Below are 19,256 nucleotides of genomic sequence, written 5' to 3' on the forward strand. Positions count from 1 at the left end.
TCCCGTGCGGCGGACCCACTGGACGGGCATCGTAAACGTTACCGGGCGTTACACTTTTTCATGAGTGACTCCGAGCCGCAACCTAATTTAAGACGTTGTCACGTCAAAATCTTTAATTTCACTTGAACATAAAATACATTTAATAAAACAAATCAAAGTACCTATTTTATCGAATGATTCAGGATAAAAATTATCAATAAAAAGTTATTTGTAAACTGCAGGGAGCATTATCGTATTCGTAGAGACATAGAGTAACTACACTTAAACGCTGCCACTTACATCTAAAAGTTACTAGTTTTAATTACTTGAAGTAACTGTAACTTTAACATTAAACGTGATGGAGACTAAGTACGTAACTGTAACGGGAAGAGTACTGTAACGGAGACTGAAGTTTTAGTAACGGCTACTTTTTGGATACATATATAACTGGTACAAAGTAACCGCTACGAGTCCCGTCACAATCTCTAGTATTGAGTTTTGTGAAGTTAACTTTGGTAGCTTTGTTTTCAACTGTTAGTCGTGTGACGTGCATGAGCTAAACGAGGAGTGAACTAAAATTAATTAATTTTAGTCACTATCACCTCATTGTTTTTGCCTTTCCGGCATCAATATTGAGTAACTTCAGTTCAGTCGTGCTACTTGGATTAGTCTTGCGGTAAGAGTACTGTATAATCATTATAATATTTTACTCTTTGGAGGGAAATATAAGTTTAGCATATTATTTTGAATTTGTCTAATGTCACATTGGTTTACATCTGAAACTTTAGTTTAGTAAGCTTATTTCTTGTGAAATAAATTGTTAAAAAACAAGTAACTATTCAGTTCTACCTTCTAATTGAAAAATTCTTCAACGGTAGGACATAGACGCTAGACGTAAGCTTCATAAATATTACGTCAGATATGAGTGTTCTAAAACAATCAAATATTTACATTTACACCACAAATGTCTTAATGTTTACTCAAATTTAGACTACAACAACATTCAATAAGGGTGGAGTGTGTTATGTGGACATGTTTTTTATAACAAAACTATTCAGTAATTATATGTACACATGATATAGGCATAATAAACCAATACTAGTTAATTTGAAAAATAACCAAAATCACCTTAACCAACGTTAAATACAATCTGTGTTAAAAGTGTCATTAATAATAAAAGGTAGTTAACTTTAGAAAACTAAACAAAATAGCATTGAAAGATGATAATGTGATTTTGTAAGCTTTAAGATGTTTGTTTTAATAGGATGTCTTTATTATTTATATGACTTTTTCCTATCATCTGCCTTAATGTCCTATTTACTTTTTATGGTTCCTTTATTATTTTGTGACATATGTAATTGTATAAAGATGACTTTTATTCAATATTTTGATATTGATTGATAGTTATGTTATTCGATAAAACTGTATCGATGACTACACTAAGCCATATAAAACCAGATCTATCATACTCTGCTCTGCAATAGGCCTGTACCATTAAAACATGTTTATGATTATGATTATGGCATCTCTTCATGTATCTCATTACAGATAAAGAGTAATGTTAAGAACAATAACTACGGTAAGTCCTCAAAATGTCAAGCAGTGCAAACAATTTTAAATAGCAGTGTAAATTTCAAAAATTAATCCTTATTAAAGCTGCTGTCTACCAGAACAGAATTACGTTGGTTATATTGGCTTCTATACGCGTTGTAACAAAATCTAATAATAAGTTTTAAATCTTCCCAAAAACTTTTGTTTTGGAAAAATTATGTTCCCTTCAATATTTTGGAAAAAACTGAAATAACTGACTACATACAACCAAAATTTCAGAATGGGACAGAAATAGAATCGTATTTAAAAAAATATTTTTGCTACTGGAGTACATACCGGTTTGGTGTGAACTATTATTGCTATGTATGCTTAGTAAAGTAGGCTACTGTGATCCGCAATTAGTCAAGTGCGAAATTATGTCCCTTAGCCAGTTAAAGTTTTACATTTAATTTGATTAAACCTTCTAAATTTGCATAGAAAAACATTTTTAGGTATTTAATATTACTTTTAATATTAAATAGTATTTTTATTTAATATTAAGTTAAATAAAAATACTAACTTTGAACCTTTAAAAGCTTAAATATTGCAATACACATTACTCTTATGGCATACAATAAAATTGAATTTATTGAACCTTTATACTGATTATAACTATCTCTCATATTTATTTCATAAAAATTTTCTGTAAAAATTTTTCTAAGATATTTTTCCAAAGCAAGAAATGATGATGTCATCTTTTCAGGACTTGAGGTGTAAACTCTTCCTGTTGCTGTTGATGTGCAAGGACGTAGCCAGTGAGGGAGTCCAAGGGGTCCAGACCCCCCAAATTGTTGTTCTCAACAAAGAAATGGGTCAAGAACTTTTTAAAGAACAAAATGGGGCCTTACTCTCTGTTCACTGCAGGAAAATTCAGGTCCAGTTTTCTGGACCCCCTCAAAATCTTTCCCTGGCTATGTTTTTGTTGATGTGTTTACTTTTTACATAATAATGTTACCTGACATCTCTTGGTTGTGGTTAGAAGAACAAATAAGATGGATCTTTTTAGAGGAAAATATTTTCTCCATACTTGTTATTTTTTTGTCTCAATGCATCCCTGTCACCATGAGTTTTCATATTCTATATTGTATTTACTTTAGAGCATGTGTGAGAAATACACTTATGGGCTTATTCTTCAGCAGATTAAAAATTTGTGTATGTAGATTTTGCTTATGGTTACTCATCTTCTGGGTGGCTAAAAAAATAGACAGAATCGTCTGATGAGTCAAGATATGACATGTAGATAGTGACGCTCTAGTTGAAACCAGGAAAAGATAAACCGAGAAGTTTTCCAGAAACGACTCAGTGCAATCCAAAAGCCTATTTTGAAAATTTTAACTTCAAAACTTATTTTGTTCACATTGTTATTTTCTAATGTCACATATTTGACCCAGTGTAGATTCCACTGCTCAAAGCTAGTCTTTGAGTCACTTTTTGTAACCTTGAAAAGTTGCTGTGTTGCATTTTCTTGCATCTCTGCTACATCTTGAAATTGGTATCCTTTTTGCTAACATTTTATTTAGGGCAACAAAAATTTATTTATTTATTTATTTTTCAATTTTACATGACAGCTACAGGACATGATATAGCACAAACAAAGTACAAAACCTTCAATTATTCCCAAAACAGCCATCCTAAACTAAAATTAATGTACTCTTAATATGAACTTTACATAACAAACTAAACTAAAGTAAACTGCTGGCAGTTACACAAATTAATATTTAAATTTCTTTACACAACATAAATAAATGAACTCTATACAATTTAAATAAAAATAACAACTTGCTACATTGTAAACATACACTTCTACAATGAACAATAAATTAAATCAAAATAAAAGGTTCCTGCATATCTTTAAAATATTTTTCCAAATTATCATTAAAAATATCTAAGTTTAATTGGTTTAAATTAAGAAACCATAGAGTCTTGTACAAAGGAAAATTTCAAGTAATTTTCAAAACTTGAGATCTTGTGCAGCCTTTATTTCTACAAGTACTTTAAATCTTACTTAAAACACTGATCTTGAACAGCCTTTAAAAAATTAAACTATTTTGTTTTTTGTCAGTAGACCACACAGACCAAAGAAATAAGTAGACTGGAGATTTTCATGTAAGAGCCATTACAGAACTTGAAACCGAACCACACCCCTTATTAATTATTTATTGAGTCTGTTGATAACATTATCATCACCTGATTCGTCATGAAAAGTTTTTCTTTTTTTGTCCTTTTAGATTCTAGATCATAGGCGGCAGCCTTATTTTTGTACAGCTCAATGCTCTTTGTCTCATAATGATCTCGTAAACCTTGAACATATTCTTTGAGGGATCTGTATAAACTGTAAATAACTCTAAGGTCTGTGTTAATGTTTAACATAGTGCACTCTGTGAAAGTAAAAATTTCTTATATTTGTCAATGAAATTGGAAATACAAGCTGTAAATGCTATTTTGATAACTATAGTTGTAATGGCTTTTGTAAATGAAATACTCATACCATATCAAAACTGTTGAAGGAGAAATTATACTATAATGATACATTTTTTTCTGAACATGGTGTGTATGGTAGTTAATGATAAGAGTGTATATATTTTATAAATTCTGATTTCACTGATTTTGAACCCAGAACAAATTTAAAATAATGAAATTAAATTAAAAATTTGATAGCATAAAGTATTTAAAATATACCTATTTTTTCAATGAACCACTATTTTTGAATTTACAATACCAAATAAGTGAGGTACGACACTCAGTGGTAACTCATGCATTTTCTCTCCATTCCTCATGAGTGACACTGCTCTGACCGGACTTTCACTTCCCGCTTGACTATGCCCAGTCTATTTCTTTACTTGATCTATGTCATAGACCTACATACTTCCAGATGTATTTGGTACAAAACAGTCTAAAGAAGACAACTGTTTTGCAGTGAATTGTGCATAGAATCTATGTAATATATTCAAAGATTAACTTGTAACATTTGTTGCAGATTGAATATGACAGACTTTGTGTTATTTGATGGTGGCTATGAAACTCAGTTGAGGAAATACGTGGGCTCTGGCTTCGAGGGTCACCCCCTTTGGGTCTCCCGCTACCTGACGGAGAATCCGGAAGCATGTCGTAAAGTATTTCAAGACTTCATACAATGTAATTATTTTAACGAAATATGATGGTAATGTTTTGATTAATTGACGTAGTTTTAAAATGTTATTCAAGGATTTATTTGCACATGTTTTACTATGTAGTAAAACAGCTTATTTGTTTGTATTTTCACGAGAGCAAAAATGAAAATTTCTGGCAATATACAATTAGTAAAGCAATATCAATGCTCTGTTGATAACCAAGCTAATGGTTATTAACAGGCCCGTACTTAGACCGGTTATTTCAGATAATTTTACCGGGACCCGGTCTCTCAGGGTGCCTGGGCCAGGCCCCGCCACGTGTCTATTTGAAGGGACTATGTCAATGGACGAGATAACCCAATCTAACTGTAACTTACTACTGAATCTTGCTATAATTAAAAATTATGTACTTTATGAGATGCTTTAAATTTACTGTAAGTTTGTCTAGACTATTAGTGTCTATACTCTGAATCTACCTAAAATTTGAAATACTAGGGGTGTTTTGAATTTAACATTGTAATTTAGGATTCAAATTTTAAATGTATCCAATAGGTTTTCAAATTTTTATTTTATATGAAATCTTGAATTCATGCTTCTAAATTTTGAGTAACTTATATTTTTACATATAACTGTTCTTTGCAGGTTACTTTATGTAATCATATCAATAATTATTAAAACTGAACTACAGAATACATGTCAACCGAGGTGGTTGGTCAGCGAATGCAGACCTACTGTGACCTGTATTCTGTAGTTCAGTTTTTAATAATTAGTTTAGTGTTTTGTTTTTATTAAGTGCATTTTTTGAGTAGTGAAGTTGACACACAACATGGTGGTTGGGATTCCTGATTTACATGTGTCAAAACGCTCTGATATGATTTGTTTATTTTACCCCGGATTGTAATTATTTGTTAGGTTAGTTATTCACCTAAGGAAGAGATCAGATTGCATATCTCAAAACGTATTTACTAAATTTTTGTATTACGGAACAATGTCAAATGTTCTGAAAAATCTGTTCATTAGGTACAATTTAAGTTTATTCTCTAATATTTTTGTAATTATAGATCAAAAATACACATTTTATCAATATGACACCATTCAATGTAAAGTCTTAGTACTTTTATGAATAAAGTTGTTTTCAATTCAACATTGAATTGTGATTTTGCACTTTTTATTCCACCTCATATAATTAACATGTATTATCAAAACGATGTTTACATTGAGATTTAATGTTATCTGTGATAACATTTAACACTTTAGATAGTAACATTTTCAATGTCAGAGGTTTTAATCTTGTAATTATTATGAAAAATCATGCCTGAATTTGTACAGCTGCTTTTTTTGTTTTAATACACATTTTGCATTATTAATAATTACATATATAAGTATGTAAAGGAGTGGTTTAAGTATTTTGGGGAATTGATAAAGATAAAGTTTATTTATTGCACAAACGTTTGACAGGTTTATAAACAAAGTAAAACAAACTGGTACATAATTAACCTAAAATTCACATTAGTGCTATTTTTATCACCAAATGCAATAATTGTTTCTTGTGTTAAGCTAAAGTTCTTATCACTTTTTGAATCTAAACTATTGTATTTGTTGAATTACTGTGTTTCTTAAGAAAAGGGTTTACAGTTGAAACAGATTATTTTCCATCATTATAACCTTAATGAGTTACATTTATGTGGTAATGAAGTTTATTTCAAAAAATTTGAAATTTTTCTTGTTAAAATATATTATATTTTTCTATTTTTTGGGTTGATACAGAGGAAGATTCATTAAGAGTTCATTATGATCTGATAAAGATGGATCAATGTTGTATATTTTATTGTGTCTAAACATTTCTACTACTTACTTGATTGAAGCAGCTTTCAGTATAAGGTGGTATTCTGGTAGGATCTCTGGGACCTCTATTGACTTAAAAATAAGACCAGCAATTAAGTCATTTTCATGAATACTCAGTACTACTAAAGGATGCCAGGCCTATTTCAGTTATTGTGTTTGCAGTGTTGTACAACAATTTTTTGTTAAAATTACAAATATTGAAATATTTTTATAATGTTTTTACCTTTAGCAGAAATATAGATTTCCTGCTTCAAAACTATAAAACAAATCTTAATTTAAAATAAAATGTACTTTTAAAAATTAAAAAAATATAAAAATATTTGCTTTTTGAAATAGAAAAGAAAACTGACCACAAACGTAAAAAGTTCACTCTGGTTGTTTACAACTTCCAAATTTATTAGAATAAAAGCCTAAGTAAAAAAATTATCACTGTAGAAATGTTTCTGTGAACGTCCATATAAATGAAAATTTGCATCCTTAATAGTTTTCGCAAGATCCATAATTTTGGTATTTCTGGGCAGTTTTTCAAAAGTACGTGCATACGGAACGTTTGCACTAAAAATGTTAAATGGAACAACTCTGTAATATTGTATAGCTTATAGTTACTCTGTACAGTGCCACCAGCAGGGGTTTTTCAATAAAAATTCCTTAATTGTTGAAATAAGGAAATGGGTAGAGTAAAAAAATTACTAGTAAGAAAAATATCTGTCTTCACATATTTCTCAGAATTTCCTGATTAATTCGTCTTAAAGTTCATATGTTGTTCCAGGTTATAGGTCATGTTATCAAATAAAATGTTCATTATTGCTTTCTTTTAGATTAATAATTCTATTTATACAATAATTTTCTCCTAAATGAACATGTTTTTGATGCATACGTATGGCATTTTGTTAAAGGTGGATCGGAAATGATTCTTACGAATACGTACCAAGCCACGATAGATGGTTTCAAGAAAACACTTGGGTTTAGATCGAAAAGAGACCCTGGAAATGATTAAATCAGCAATCACGATCTGCAAGGATGCAATAGATATTGAGAAACAAAAAGGTAAGAAACTTAACTGTTGGATCTTGTGGTTTACATGGTTACAGGTGTGATGTGAAACCCAAGTAGGCTAGGATCATCCAATTAGTAAAGAACATTCGTACATAATTCAGTTAATCCTAGATTTGTGAAATAAAACAAATGGTTGCAAAGTAAAATTAATTGTTTCTTTTTAGATTAATATATTATTTTTAGATCATAAATTATGATTTACTGAGTTAAAACAATGGGTGAAGTGAATAGAGTAGTAGTTGCTTATATTTAATTTTTTTATCATATTACTTAACTAGGTTTGATGTGAATAAAAAGGTAATATTAACTGCTAGTTCTTTGGGCTAGTTGTATCATATAATGTAAACCCTTTGGTCCTTTATACTTGTTAGTTTGTACCAGATTGTATGTTTATGAAAACACTGTATTTGAAAGCATGTCAACAAGAGTAATATACTGTTAAGATTTAATAATAATAATGTTAATAATTTGTGGCTGCAATGGTCAGTATTTTAATTAAACACTAAAACTAGGAACCTTTAAGACGCCACAAAAATATTTTCAATATATATTCTACAAAAAAATTACATATATACATAATTATTTTCCTTATGAAAAATCCTAAACTTTGTAGAACAAAAATATTTTTCACTTTCCCACACCAGAAAATTCTAATTCTATAAGATCTTGTAACAAAAATTTAAAATTAGTTAAATGTTCACTATTTATATTATAAAATAATGTTTTAGATGCATATTTGCAGTAAAACTGAAGATAAAAATTGTACATGCAAAAAACCAAAGCTATGTATCTGGTGAAAAAATACTGTTCGTTGTTTCATCATCAATTTTGTAATCAGAACTATCATTTTGTTCTTGAAAAATATCTCTAATATCACTTAAATAACATGGTTCAGCCGTATTAAGCTACAATTAACACAAAATAACAGCGGAACAACACTTTCTAGCTATAGGGCTAAGAAGTAAACAAGAAACACAGTCAGCTGAATAGGTGTTGACACACGTATTTTAATTTCAGCCAAAACTTAAGCAACACAACTCTTATGTTTTCCGTTATTATATTTGTTACAGAGAAATAGCTAAAAAATCGGTTTGTGGATATTTCACAAAAATGCATTAAACATTTGCCAAGTAATAAAACTTATCAATTAAAAGATGAAAAAATTAGTCATATTTCATGATTATATCAATTTCATGATATCAAAGTGTGAATTTAAATTATATTTTTGTATTAAAACAAATTCTTTTTTTCTAGCAAAAGCGTTAAAAAAAATTACATACACTATGGTAATGTTAAATATTTAACAAGACAGTAGTACACTAGAGCTGGTGTCATGTAATAGTCTTTGCTGAATTTGCACGAAATATTTCAGGTCATTTCGTTCTCAAGATATTCTGTGCACAGATAGAAAGACAGACAATCAAATAGAATAGAAGTTTTTCCAGTCTTCGTAGTGGCTTTAATGGCACTCAGCCACATCACCATCATCAAACTCAATCTTGTCTATGAAGAAATAATTTAAATTCAACACATGAAATTATTTTAAAGTCCATAGCTGAAATAATTTTAGATATATTTTGCAGAAAACAGTCATACAAACTGACACATAGACAGACATACAAAATAGAATGGTGCCATCCCTCTTAAAAATAGCGAAATGTACAGTATTTAATGTTTATCGCTCAATTAATTCTTGAAATATCCTGTGGAAATATCCATAAAGTTCTATGTAGGTCATCATCTAAAACGATCTTGTCTAGATAGAAATAAAGCTTTATACAAAATGTCAAGTCAATAGATCACATTGTACAAGAGAAATTGTGCGGAGAGAAAAACAAATAGAAGCGAAATTTCGCCAGTCTCCAGAGAGACTTAGTGATAATTAAACAGAACAGCCTTTATTTTTCAATTGTTTTTGTATGTTTTATAGTAATTTTTACTTTACAGGGCATCTGTAAATACAAATTTATACAAGGCGTATTTAAAAATCCGCTGCTGCAGTTGGTGGCCCACACTTGTGTACTATCTACCTGTAACTTTTAGCAAGTCACAGACACAATTACGGCAAAAGTCTATTGTTTTCACATCTGTTAATGCATATTTCAAACGCACCTGTAAATTGAGAATCATCTCAGCTTTGAAGTACTTACTGTTATTTGTTTTATTGGCTCTAAAGTTGTGATAAAAGTTGAATTTCACTGGGTATTGAAATAGCATTCAAATGGATAAGAGCTTTTTAAAAGATGGCTGAAATAATGTTCATTGTAAGTGAATGGTCCTCAATAATATCAAACAAGTTTGTACAGAAAGTGAATGAGAAAGTGAAAATGAATTCACAATTTTTGTATTATTAGAGGAATTGTCTCAAGTTTCAAGAAATGTTCACGTAATTTTTAATGAACGATTAAAACTATTGAGAAAAATGTTTTGCTGTATGAAAATGTCTGTCCACATTTGGTAAAACGAATTCAAGATCTCGTCACAAACATTTTGCTAGGAACAATTTGATAATCACTAAAACAACCCCAATGTAGTGTCTAGTGGCTAACATTTATTTTTTTTATCAGAAGAAGCATCTTGAAGATCAGTGCCTCAGTGATGGCAATATAGTCAAAAACGATAATGTTGCAGTTACTGTTAAATCAGGTGGTAATACTCTATAGTGATAGTGTACAAAAGGTTGTTTTTATGTTTGATAAGTGCCTTAATATTGATGGCAATTACGTAGAAAGATAGATAAAAGTGTGGACTTTCATATAAAATTGTAACAAAAAGTTTATTTGAATTTTTGTTTACACCAAAAGAGTTAATTTGAGAACAAACAATTGTTATTTTGTTAAAAAAAATATACAGTATTATGTTGTAGTGTTTGTTTTCAAATGAATTAAGAGTTATAATGAGAAAAGAGGCTTCTAGAATGTACCAAAACAGTACTTAAAAAAAAAACACGCCTTATATTATATCTTTTGGTGTTAGATTTTATTTATTTATCAATTTCCAATTGACAGAATACATAATTTCAGTCCACAATTGTTTTTTAAAATTTGTGTCATAATTTTACTCTTGATGCACTGAGATCATTTGTGATGAGCTTTATTAACGTAACGTAATCTTGAGATGTAAAACGACAAGCTGACCAACTGTCTTCTTCTGAGAAAACACATTAATCAGTATTACGTAACACATTAGTCACTCAATTAAGAGACCATTTTGATAGATTAAGCATCACACTATATTAACCGTCCTCTATGTAATTTAAAGTGTATGACAACACTAAAATACCTCTTTCTATGCTTAGATTGTTATGTAAGAGGTAAATAGTGAAACTAGAAAGTTATACATGCAAATTTAGGAGAGACTGTGGATGAGAAGGTTAAGTTGTTACTTGTTGGATCTGTGATGGCGTATATTCAAGTCCTGCCATGATGTGAGCATTTAGGTTCTAATATCTGATCGTCCCTATAAATATTATACACAATGTAGATATAGACTTTTAGTTTTTTTGGCTGAGCTTTAGCAAAGAATATCACTTGTGGGGCTTGAAAAAACCCATTTCTGTCTGTCTGTCCACATGATGTCTAGAAAAGGAACTGACCTACAGTGGCGCACCTTGGGGAGGAGCCATGACCCCCTTCAAGATGATGAAAAAGTTAATCACACTCATATTGTAACCATAAATATTAATAATTAACTTAATTTTATGAACTAAACTTTGAATGAGTAAATTTATTTCTAAAAATTATAATTTTAGTTGTATGAAACACAAAATTACCTATAACAGTAAACTAAAACTCAGATGTCCTCCTCCAAATGTCAGGATTGGATCCGCCCTTGCTGATCTCTAGACTTGAAATTCTGTGAGGAACACTGATGATGGTGCATGTCACTCTATGGTATTTGGCTTAGTGTTAGTGAATATTTTTACATTTTTCTTATGGGTAACCATGACATCAACAACAAAGAGCCAGAATAAATTAATTTGTAAGAAAACTAAATTGTAAGGGAATCAAACATATGACAATTAACACATGTAGCCTAACTGTCCCAACACATACAACACTGATGAATAGACTTATTATTTAAAAACTTTTATAAAAACCAATTTGATGAATACAAATCTGAATGTACCATATGGCAAGATGTATCAAGGCAAATTTCATTTGTACTGACTTTAAATTTTGAATGAAATTTGAATGAAATTTTGTACCAGAATGAGTTCTATGATACATCATTTTTGTGTCGGGCAACTTCTTTTTTTGTATTATTATCTGTCCAAAAGACATCTGGAATAAAATGAGCTATAGATTTTACATTTTGCGTGCAACTTTAGTGAAGCCTGTTACGACACGTGGCGTGGTGTACTCCCACCTTTACTATACTTAAGATATCCTGAATTTTCGAGTCTCAAATCTGATTCAGAATCTTAAAAATCGATTCCCAATTCTCAAATTCAGAATCCTAATAGCTTCTTTTACACTTAGTACTGTTACAGCAAAACCATCAGCAATCCAATTTCTGCCATTCTAAAAACTTTGGGACTCAAATAATATAAAGAGTAGTTTAAGAATGCCAAACTGTATATTAAAGGGATTTGCAGATTTTCAGATAAAAATTTATATTTTAAGACCCAGGTCATATCCCCTTCTTTATACTTTAATTTGACAGTATGACCTTCCAGAATATTATGCCTTTAATCTGCAAATAGTATGAGCATATATTTGTATTATTTATAAATTTTATATTAAACTTAAAATGTTGGAGAATGTTTCAAACCACCCTTTGTTCACCAACTACTTTTGATCATTTGAAAAATAATTAAAAGTAATAAAATATCAACATATACTTTATAGAGGAAATATTTATAAAACTTGCTTCCCCTTGAATAGTTCTACTTTGTTTACGAACAACTGTTCTTAAAAACATGTTTAGCATTTTTATTGCAAAACAGCTAGCAAAATATTATTTATAATTTGGTGGATTTGAGATTTGTCTTTGACACATCACCATATTATATACATACATATTTCAAAGCAAATAATGATGTTAGGAATTAATAAGAATTTATGTGATAGGACAGTAAGGAGATGTATTTCTTCATATTTTTACTAATATATTTAATTGTTACCCCATTTCTGTCTGTACGTGTTACCCTGTAGGATAATTGGGGTGTTAAAGGCGGCATATTTTGAAGTAGTAGGCTTAATCGTGATGTAGTAAGTAATGGTCATTCTAAGGTTTTCTTTATCATCAAAATCACATCAAAAACATTGAACATCAGAAATGTGGCGGCCAATGGAGCAGGGTCTAGAATTCGGAGAGTAAGAGCATTTTTCTTGGGTATAGTATGCTGTAACGTGAGTATCTGTGAACAATGTCATGGCATTTGTTTAACTGGTTGCTGAAGCTTAAGTACTATCTATTATAGACTGTACTGGACTATTGTGATCTAAATACAGGGTGAGTTTTTAAGTCCCTTCCCCCCCTATTTATTTTTAAACCGTATAAGTTAGGAGATTTTAAACTCCGTACATATTCGTTAGACCTAAATATCTTGTTTTTCATGGGTTCATTGACTCTCCACCTCCAATGGGGGACGGTCCACGAGGAGTAAGCCGAGATTCTTAAATGTAAGCATAGGTTCATATGCACATCAAATTAAAGGTCTCTGTAAGTAGAATACAATGCCTGCAAACCGGACCTCAAAAGGTTAATCCTAATGAAAATTACAGGGTGTTAAAATGTACAAAATAGTAATGTGCTATTATCTGCGTTTTATCGCGCAACTTTTTAAAAGTTCGTTTCAAAACAATTTTTTCTATTGCTGTTTATTCTTTAAAAGAAACTTTATTTTGTTGTGTTTAATGATTTTAAGGGATCACTGGAAGTCCGAGATCTAGGAGTTAACTAAAGGATTTAATAAGAAGTCGATCATGTGTTGTGTCGCCTTGTAAGTATTTTATTTAAAGAATTGTTGTCTTACAAAGGTTTTAGACCCATTTATTTTTATTTCAACAGCGATTCCGGTTCTAATATTGTACGATTCCGATACTAGTAGATTGTTACTTACCCTTTTATTGTAGTAGATGCTCAAACTGATTGCCTGTTACTTCCTGACAGTAGTATAGTCTGTTAACAAAATTCACTCCTTACACGGGTTAGGATTTCTGGTGTTACTTTCCTGCAGGCCTCAGTAATTCTGTTCCGAAGATCTTCCACACATGCGAGTGGTGTACAATAAATCACAGACTTCAAGTGTTCCCACAAAAAAAATCCAGTGGGTTCAAGTCAGGGGACCGTGCCAGCCATTCTATTGCCCCGCGTCGTCCTATCCACTTCTCACGATAATGTACATTAAGGTAACCACGAACATTAACATCGTAGTGTGGAGGAGCACCGCCCCGCTGGAACCTTACTTCTTCTCGATTAAACTCCCCACCATTAGTGCGAATTGTATTTTCTATTAATGGATGAATATTATTTTGGAGCATATGTAAATAACTTTCTCCATTTAAATTTCCGTCAATAAACAGTGGTCCAATCACGTGGTTACCAAAGAGACCTGCCCAAACATTTACTTTCTGGGGATACTGGGTATGATGTTCTCTGTGAACATGGGGATTAGAGTTATCCCAGTATCTGCAGTTGTGTCTATTCACTAAACCATTTACGTAAAATGTACTCTCATCACTAAAGCAGATATTATTTACGGTTGTTGGATTTGATATAATTAGTCTATCCATAGTTTCACAGAACTGCAATCTTCTGTCCGGGTCATCTTCATTTAATGCGTGATGTAGCATAATTTTGTAGGGATGAAATTTGTGCTTCTTCAGGGTTATTATTGCTTTGCGTTGTGATACCCCGATATTGTCTGCTATTTGTCTCGAAGAGGTTTGAGGATTTTCACAACTGTACAAAGAACCTCAAAATCAACTTCTTCTGACAAAGGAGGACGGCCTGAACGTTCTGCATCAGTAACGCTACCAGTCTCTCTAAATTTTGTTATTAACTGCCTTAAATAGGTTCTGCTAACTGGTTTCTGGATGGTTTTCATTAAATCGTCTCATTGTTTCGTGGTAATTATTCCCAGAAGCGCCAAAAATAAACACCATGTCAACTTTTTCTTGAAGAGTGCGAGACATGTTTCTAACTTTAACAGCACTAAAACTAACAAGGTCAGTAGCCACACTGCAACTAACAAGGTCAGATACTTAATGGCCCAAGTAACTGAAACCAAACATAACAAGTCTCTGGGAATACCCAGATAACATACAACTTTAACTTTTACAACGACACAGGGACTATGTCAAAGATTACATTTAAAAATGCAGACCACAGATTCTGAACAAAATTATTATTAACAAAATTACGAATTATCCTTTTTTAATTCAGATTGTAGCACAGTTTCCAGCGTTAAAAGGCAATGTTAAACGACACATCACATGACCGACTTCTTATTAAATCCTTTAGTTAACTCCTAGATCTCGGACTTCCAGTGATCCCTTAAAATCATTAAACACAACAAAATAAAGTTTCTTTTAAAGAATAAACAGCAATAGAAAAATTGTTTTGAAATGAACTTTTAAAAAGTTGCGCGATAAAACGCAGATAATAGCACATTACTATTTTGTACATTTTAACACCCTGTAATTTTCATTAGGATTAACCTTTTGAGGTCCGGTTTGCGGCATTGTATTCTACTTACAGAGACCTTTAATTTGTTGTGCATATCAACCTATGCTTACATTTAAGAATCTCGGCTTAATCCTCGTGGACCGTCCCCCATTGGAGGTGGAGAGTCAATGAACCCATGAAAAAACAAGATATTTAGGTCTAACGAATATGTACGGAGTTTAAACCTCCTAACTTATACGGTTTAAAAAATAAATAGGGGGGGAAGGGACTTAAAACTCACCCTGTATAAATAGTGCTAAGTATAAGTAAATAAGTTTTAACTTTTTCTGGTTTTATTTGTGTTGGGAAAAAAATAAATATCATATTCTAATAATAATTTGCAGTGCATTACTATGTAATCATAAGCACTATTTTTCTTCTAAATAATATTTAAAAGTAAGCAGTGTTTTTTAAAAATTGACTTCATTTTGATTTAATCCTGTGTACTAATTTTATGAAATTGGCTCATAACTTAATTACTTAAAAGCTGAAAAATTATGCACAAATCGTCAGGTATAGATCTCAGAATTTTATTAATTTCTATTTTCAGTATTTTTTTAACTTTGTACCTTGTACAGTAAGGCCCTAAAGTTAAATCTAAATCCAGTGTGTATTGGTGAGTATATCATGAAAGGTTGCACGGATATTAAAGTAATTTCAAAAAATGAAAATGAAATAAAAAAAACAAACGTTTTTATTTAAGCAATTATATAAATGTTTGTGTTATACAATTTTAGCTTTATTGCATGTCTAATAGGAAGATAACTGTTACAAATTATAATTTTTTAATTGCATTGTTTTGTTAACATTATTTGACAGTTTTGTGTTACAACGTAAAATTGAAGCATTTTAGAAAGCAGAGTAGTAACTATTATTGTTTCTGTTGTTCATTAGGTAAAATAGAATAGTGCAAAATGGTTTCCAAAAAATATAATACATTGCTGTATATATATATATATATATATATATATATATATATATATATATATATATATATATATATAAAGAAATCAAAAAATTCAAAAACTTTTGATTCAGCAAAAACCAGATGTCTCTCAGCCACTGTACAGGTGGGACAGTCCTATTGTTGAGTTTATGTGGTTTTCTAACATGGTTGACCCAGTCATTTTCTTGACGTTAATATTGCTAAAAAATTAACTAAGAGAGTACCAAGTGATGTTTGAAGTGAATTATTTGAAAAAATTACATATCACTATATTTATTACATTACATATGGTAGAGAAGTCTCCATCATCATATTTGACTTGTGATCAATCATTACAGTTCACAGAAACACCCAGTGCATACATTTTCATATTTGATGTCACTTTCGAGAATAGCTGTTTTAGAGATTGGAAATGGAAACAATCATATCTGTCTTGTCCAGAAATAGAGTATCAGGCCCGTTTGCCCGTTTATTCACACATAGTTCCTGGACGTAATTTGAGTTCTACACCAATAGAACATTGCTCAAGGTATCTTGTTTTTATTGGTGGAGGGTTTGTACCAGTAACTACCAAGTATTAATTTTTGGCATAAATAAAAAAAAACTGTTCATTCATTAATCAAGTACATACTTTTGTTATGCAGTTCTAGCATACCTATTGTCGTTTTCATCAGGTTAATTTTTTATTTCATGTTTTTTAGACTGTGTGTAACATAAATTGTGTTCCCCAACTCAACTATCTGATTAACATAGTTTTAGTGTGTAATTATAGAATATATATAGTAGAAAGTCCATGTTAAATTCCGACTTGCTCACCGAAAATGGGAATACCTAGTTTATTGACAATAACTGTCGTGCAAAATTTCAAATCCATCTATAAATCCAATGTACAAAAAATGACAGTGTTTAATTTAATGTATAAATGTTTACTCCAGTTATTCAAATATTGTCAGTCTCTATTTAATAAATATGTGTACAATTAAAATTATTGTCAGTACGATAAAGAACCTGTTACTCATTTCTTTGGATTTACCAGAAGTTCATTTTAAAGGTCATACAGTGTTTCTGAAATGATTGATTCAACTTGCATAACTGTGCATCTAGACAATTGTTTTGTAATGGTTTCATTTATCATTGAGTAACTTGTTGTTTTATTGCAGGTAATAAAAATTCAGTATCAATCGTTGGGTTTGTTGGGCCATATGGGGCACACCTCAACAATGGCTGTGAATATGCAGGAGGATTCTACGCCGACGATATGACCATTAAAGAATTGGCTGACTGGCATCGTCCGAAGGTTGAGGCTCTGATAGAAGGAGGTTGTGACTACTTGTTGTTCGGGACCATCCCTTCTCCTAAAGAAGCAGAAGCGATTATTGAAGTACTCAAGGAACATCCTGGATTTAAAGCCATTTTATCATTTTCTGCTCAGGTAATAGTTTAGTGTTCTACAACATTACATTTTAATCAGATGCATATTTGGTCCTTATCGATGCAAAAGGTTCTGAGTCCAACTGAGGAGGATCATTGTTTGCACATATTAGCTCTCACAGTTGTAGTTGTTGAAATGGACAATGAGTAATTTGATCTGCTCTATATGAAAGAAACAAAACTAAAAATTAAACAGTGACAAATTTTTGCAGACATCCGTACATGCTCAGTTGGATAAAATTATTAGAGAGGAAATCCTTAAAACAAAGAATAGTTTCAATGAGTATAACTATTTTAGTTAATGGAGTTTAACACAGTGACTGCGGCGGACAGTCTTGAAGTTAAAAGACAAGTTTACGTTCTAGCTCAGATGTTTAAAACGTGGTGATTTGCCTTTAGTAGCCTACTTTGCTTGAAATTGTAAATGACCTGGACTTATGCTGTAATATTGTTTAATGGCTCAATATAATATTTAATGATGATTAAAGCTATAAGAGCTAATTGTTATTCCAGCACCATTCTAGTTCTGAGTGTGTAATGTTATCACTTTGAATATTTTAAGGAGTGTTCCCTTTCAAAGTTTCTTCCACCAGTTATGGTAAGTTTATTGCCTAAGTGGGGATGTCAAATTAAGAGATTAAGAGTCAGAATGATGCGGTTCTTTGAGGATCATGTAAATACTCTTTGCTGATGGCTACTTTAAAAAGACTTAAACACTTGTTGGAAATTTAATTTCATGGTTGTTACAGAACGAGAAGACCATTTCCCATGGAGAGAAATTGTCAGAGGTGGCTAAGCGGTGTTGGGAGTTGGCAGCTGATCAGATTCTCGCCATCGGGATCAATTGTCAGCATCCACGTTTCTCGGTACCTCTACTGAGCTCAGTCAAAGAGGCCAATCCGGACATCCCTCTGTTTGTGAAGCCAAACACAACTGAAATATTCAACACGACTACCAAAGAGTAAGTTTTTCTGAAAGAACTCTTTAAGAGTATCCTCTAGCGTTTATTGTAGTGTTGTAAATCCCCGTTATGCAAACTCCTGCCAGAGTGCAAATCCATTAGTTATTGCTTTTACTATTATGCTATAAATACAAAGTAATTGGGGACATAAATGGACCTACAGTTTGTGAGTCTGGATCTGTCCTTGTTTTTTATGAACTTTAATTTACTAAAGGTAGATCCACAAACACAAGTGGATGTGAATATGTAAAGTATAATTTCAGTGCATGCCATCAAACTAAAAAATCCCATCCTTTTTTACTTTTCCAGAACTCAGCTTGAAATTTCTTTTTTTGTTTTTCTTCACAGAAAACACTTAAGCACAGTGTCTTGCTGAAGATCTATTAACTTGTTTTTTCAAGTCTCTGGCTTGATATCCAAACACGGACAGTTGAGACACATTACAAGTTGTTATTGTTAATGGATTTTAAAACAAACAAAATTAATCCTGATATTCTCTGAAATCACTAACCTGAAAGACCACCTCTTCTTTGAGGCCTGACAGACGTTTTACCATCTCATAAACGTATTTTGTTTCTTCTGGATTTTCGTCAAAAATGGTTTTAACGCTAGGACAACTGGAGAAAACATTCTACAAGAGTTTTTCAATGTACACAGAAAGTTT

General features: G+C 31.3%; 1 protein-coding gene across 1 annotated transcript; it reads left to right on the top strand.

Moving 5' to 3' along the window:
* Positions 1–467: 467 nt before the first annotated feature.
* Positions 468–18,611, top strand: LOC124371833 (homocysteine S-methyltransferase YbgG-like). Its single transcript, XM_046830188.1, has 5 exons — positions 468–655; positions 4,547–4,704; positions 7,421–7,571; positions 17,361–17,632; positions 18,381–18,611. The coding sequence occupies exons 3-5, from the start codon at positions 7,466–7,468 to the stop codon at positions 18,594–18,596; spliced, it is 594 nt and encodes a 197-aa protein (XP_046686144.1). The 5' UTR covers positions 468–655; positions 4,547–4,704; positions 7,421–7,465; the 3' UTR covers positions 18,597–18,611.
* The last annotated feature ends 645 nt before the right edge of the window (positions 18,612–19,256 follow it).

The sequence above is a fragment of the Homalodisca vitripennis genome, unplaced genomic scaffold (assembly GCF_021130785.1).
Source record: "Homalodisca vitripennis isolate AUS2020 unplaced genomic scaffold, UT_GWSS_2.1 ScUCBcl_2096;HRSCAF=6505, whole genome shotgun sequence".
In the NCBI taxonomy this organism is placed as follows: domain Eukaryota; kingdom Metazoa; phylum Arthropoda; class Insecta; order Hemiptera; family Cicadellidae; genus Homalodisca; species Homalodisca vitripennis.

Excerpts from the sequence above, each read along its gene's own strand:
- LOC124371833 (XM_046830188.1), top strand. The coding sequence starts at position 7,466 with ATGGTTTCAAGAAAACACTTGGGTTTAGATCGAAAAGAGACCCTGGAA. Across the intron at positions 7,572-17,360 it reads AGATATTGAGAAACAAAAAG|GTAATAAAAATTCAGTATCA; the intron begins GTAAGAAACTTA and ends GTTTTATTGCAG. Across the intron at positions 17,633-18,380 it reads TTTTATCATTTTCTGCTCAG|AACGAGAAGACCATTTCCCA; the intron begins GTAATAGTTTAG and ends TGGTTGTTACAG.